This window comes from Brassica oleracea, chromosome C3, assembly GCF_000695525.1.
Source record: "Brassica oleracea var. oleracea cultivar TO1000 chromosome C3, BOL, whole genome shotgun sequence".
Taxonomy (NCBI): Eukaryota; Viridiplantae; Streptophyta; class Magnoliopsida; order Brassicales; family Brassicaceae; genus Brassica; species Brassica oleracea.
The window spans coordinates 51,544,323-51,548,033 of NC_027750.1; the positions used below are offsets into that span (position 1 = coordinate 51,544,323).

Here is a 3,711-nt window from a genome sequence, read left to right on the forward strand (position 1 = left end):
TCTTGTTTTGAGATTATCTACATGGTATCAGAGCATTCAAAGCAGCCAAAGTTTTTTGTTTATTGCATAACACAACTCTATTTATACTACTACTAACTCACTTGCAAGAAACCTAACACACATGGGTTTACATCATATTATTGGGCTTGTTGGTATTGTTTTAGGCTTGGTCTTGATATGATGTCTTGTGTTAATAGACTCAGCTTAGCTATGTCGGACAGTACACCATGGAGTTCCGTTAGTGGCTCTTTTCGATTTATGGCATTGATCAGCGGAGGGGCTGGCCATAAGAGAAGCATTGAGAACAATTATGGTTTTATCTTCCTTTTTTTGTAACAATTATGGTTTTATCTTATTTTGCACTTTCTAGTCTTGTGGTTATAGCTAGATCATAGTGTTAGCTTTCTACTAGCACGTTCGAATCTACTCTATGATTCTTAGTGACTTTTTTTTTTTTTTTTTTTTTTTGAAACACTATGGTTGAAACACTATGATTCTTAACTAAAGAAGAATTTAACTATCGCCCCCATCAACTCCAATGGACCCATTTAATTTTATGGCATTATCTTAAAATTTGATGGAGTGATTACGTTTAATGAAAGAAGAGATGTTCTGATTTAGCAAAGCCTTTGTCAAAAAGAAAAGTATTTGTTATGGCAGTTACGTAGTTATATATGTTATATAATATCTAGCTTTAAGACAGTCAAAATTGGTGGTGTTAGTTCATAATAAGACAAATAAGAAGTCGACTTATGAATCAACGATGAATATGACTGAGATGGTTAGTATTCTTGGAGTCCAAATATATGTGAATTATTCACTTACTTTATTCCAGACCTGGAAACAAGAAGGCTGTTGATTTTGACTGTTATGTATCGCGTAGGTAAATAACAAAATATATTTGCTTTCAAAAATACTACAAAAAAAAATACAATATATATATATATAATTATGTGCATGTGATAATTTTTTAAAAAATATTAGAGAAGCGTGTGATAATTTGCAAACTAATCTTATTTCATTTTCAGATTTTGATTATGTCAAAAAATTTGAATGTTTGCAAACTTATCTTTGTTGGTGGTAATTATGATTTCCCATCTCCTGCATTCGAGTTCTAAATAACTAGAAGCTCTCTAGAGGGTACACAGTACAACCATATAGCTCTAGAGAAGCTACATAATTTGGAGGGTCTGTCTTACGATTTTCCTTTACATATTGATTTTACCGTTAGAATAACTAGCTGCTCTCAGTGAACAGGCTTTACCAGAAATAACAATTTCAACTAAAAACATATATATACACAATCATTTGGTGTGCTTTGCTTTTCTATAACATACAGTTTTGTAACATGTTTAATTATACAAAAGACCATTAACAATTTCACTGAAAAATGCACAAACATAATAGATAGAGCACACAAAAAAATACACATAATAGATAGAAAAAGTTGCTCTAACTTATTCTTTTCAATCCAAAGTTCATAACCATAATGCTCTCTTGTAGATAAGCAAAAGACCTTTAAGCAACAGAATCACTAACTTGAAGAGAAGGCAGTTCTGTCTCCGGCGGCTGGTGTTTCTCGAGAACTTTCTTGCCGGATTTATACTCGCCGTAGAAGTAAGAGACGAATCCCCATATGGAGAGGAAGAGAGAGACACCTTTCTCTGCCTGAAACTTCTCCCGGAAACAAATCACGGCCAAAACCTCCGTCACCGGAAGCAGAACACTGATGAGAACGCCAGAAGCTAGAGACGACGCACAGAACACAACCCCTATGGCTCCTAAGAAGAATCCTTGCCACACTATCCCTGTGATCACAATCAACGTGTAGTAAAACGCTGATCCTCCAATCTTGAACTCTCTTGCTTCTCTTGATATCACCTACAAACATATCAAAAATGTTTTATTGGATGAGTGATGTTGACGTTTAATGAGAAGTTCGAGATATTCGATTAATGGTTTTTAACTGGAATTTAAAATTCATTTACTCAATGATTTCAACATACAAGTTGAGATCTTAAATACACATGCCAATGAAATGAAATAAATGAACCAAATGATTTAAATACATGCACCAATAAAGTAAAATAAAACCCATGAGACATTTATATAAATATTTATGATTTCTTTTAAATGATATTTTATGAATTTTCTACTTTTAAAATACAAAAGAACAAATCCTAGGATATTCCTTTACACTGGGAAATCCATAGTACTATTTTGATATATCACGTAATTAAAATAGTTCATTATCTTTTCCTTTTTTAAATATTTCATAATTTTGAAAATGACATAAAAATACGAATCTAAAAACTCAATTAATTATTAGGGTTTTCATAAAACATATCTGCTCTTCAAGATCCATGCAAAGACACCCTCAAGCCAAGAAAAAGACAACTAAACATATTATTTTTACCTTGAAATCGCCGTCGATGATCATGCCAACGACACAGAAGCAAGTAGCCGCGATGCACATGACCATCTGAATCTCGAGCACAAGTGGGAAAGTGATTTCTTGTCGAGCTTTCTTGTAAGTAAATTCAACGAGTGGCAATATAAAAGCGTACAAGACAGCTGCAATCACAGTCATCAAGAATCCAACCACATACTCCTTGTGAGTCTCGTTAGCCGGCTTGTCTCCATTGCTGTGCAAGGCCAAGACTACAATGCCCACCGTCAGCAAAACGACGGCGTTTATAGAGAAGGGAGTGAACTTTTGCTTGACCATGAAGAAAGCAAAGAGAGCGTTGAAAGCTAACTGAGTTCCTATAATGAGAGATGAAGTTGAAACTGGCAGATAAGCTAACCCGTATGCGTATAAGTAGTTGTCAAGTCCGGTGAGCAATCCTATGACGATGGATGCGATGAACAGAGGAGTTTCCATGAGGATAAGCTTAGTTTTTTCTGCGGTTTCAGAGTTGTTGTGGTTGTGGTTGCGACGGCTAAGGAAGGAGAAAAAGAGAGGGATGAGGATGACTGGAAAACCAGCGGTTGAGAGAAAGCTCATGAACCAGATTCGTTTTCCACCATTGGTGTAGTAGAGACGAGTTAACAACGGACCACCACATGTTCCTATAGTGAGAATAACACAGTTTATGATTATCAGACCGTTCTTCATCTTCTTTTTCTTCTTCTTTACCTTTGATGTTTTGTGTTTGTGTTGTTGTCCTCTTTATTGGCGTTTTGGTTGATTTTTCTGATCAGCTCAAAAGGGTCAAAGAGCCATTATATCTGTTTTTTTTTGTGTTTTGTCTGTTTGTGATTTTGAATCGTGTGATATGGCTATAAGGGAACACCACATAGCGGTGCGTTTGCGACTAAATAAAAAACTGTATTCGGGTTTTAATTTTCAACCAGAGCATCCCACCGTGTATCTAATCCTGGGGAAGAGTATCTAAGAGTTTTAATAGAGCACCATTAATGGTGCTATAGTCTCTGAAAAGAAAAACAATAACATAAATAAAATAAGATAGAAGTAGAGAATTGTTTTTTTTATTTGAGAAATTCAAGGAACATTTGAAGAGAATTTTTTTCAACTTATTTATTTTTTAATATATTAATATAAAATAGTTGAGAGATTGAGTTTAAAAGACTTATCTATGAGCAACTGCAAATGGAAGTGTTTTACCATGAAATTCTAAACTTACATTAGTATAATGTATATACTCCATTTGTATCATTTTAATGGTGTTTAAATTTTTTTATTTGTTT

At 34.2% G+C, this 3,711-nt stretch overlaps 1 protein-coding gene across 1 annotated transcript; it reads right to left on the reverse strand.

Moving 5' to 3' along the window:
• Positions 1-1,284: 1,284 nt before the first annotated feature.
• On the reverse strand, positions 1,285-3,358 carry LOC106331954 (purine permease 1). The gene is made up of 2 exons (XM_013770396.1): positions 2,417-3,358; positions 1,285-1,881 (listed from the first exon to the last, which is right to left on the reverse strand). The coding sequence occupies exons 1-2, from the start codon at positions 3,116-3,118 to the stop codon at positions 1,519-1,521; spliced, it is 1,065 nt and encodes a 354-aa protein (XP_013625850.1). The 5' UTR covers positions 3,119-3,358; the 3' UTR covers positions 1,285-1,518.
• Positions 3,359-3,711: the final 353 nt, after the last annotated feature.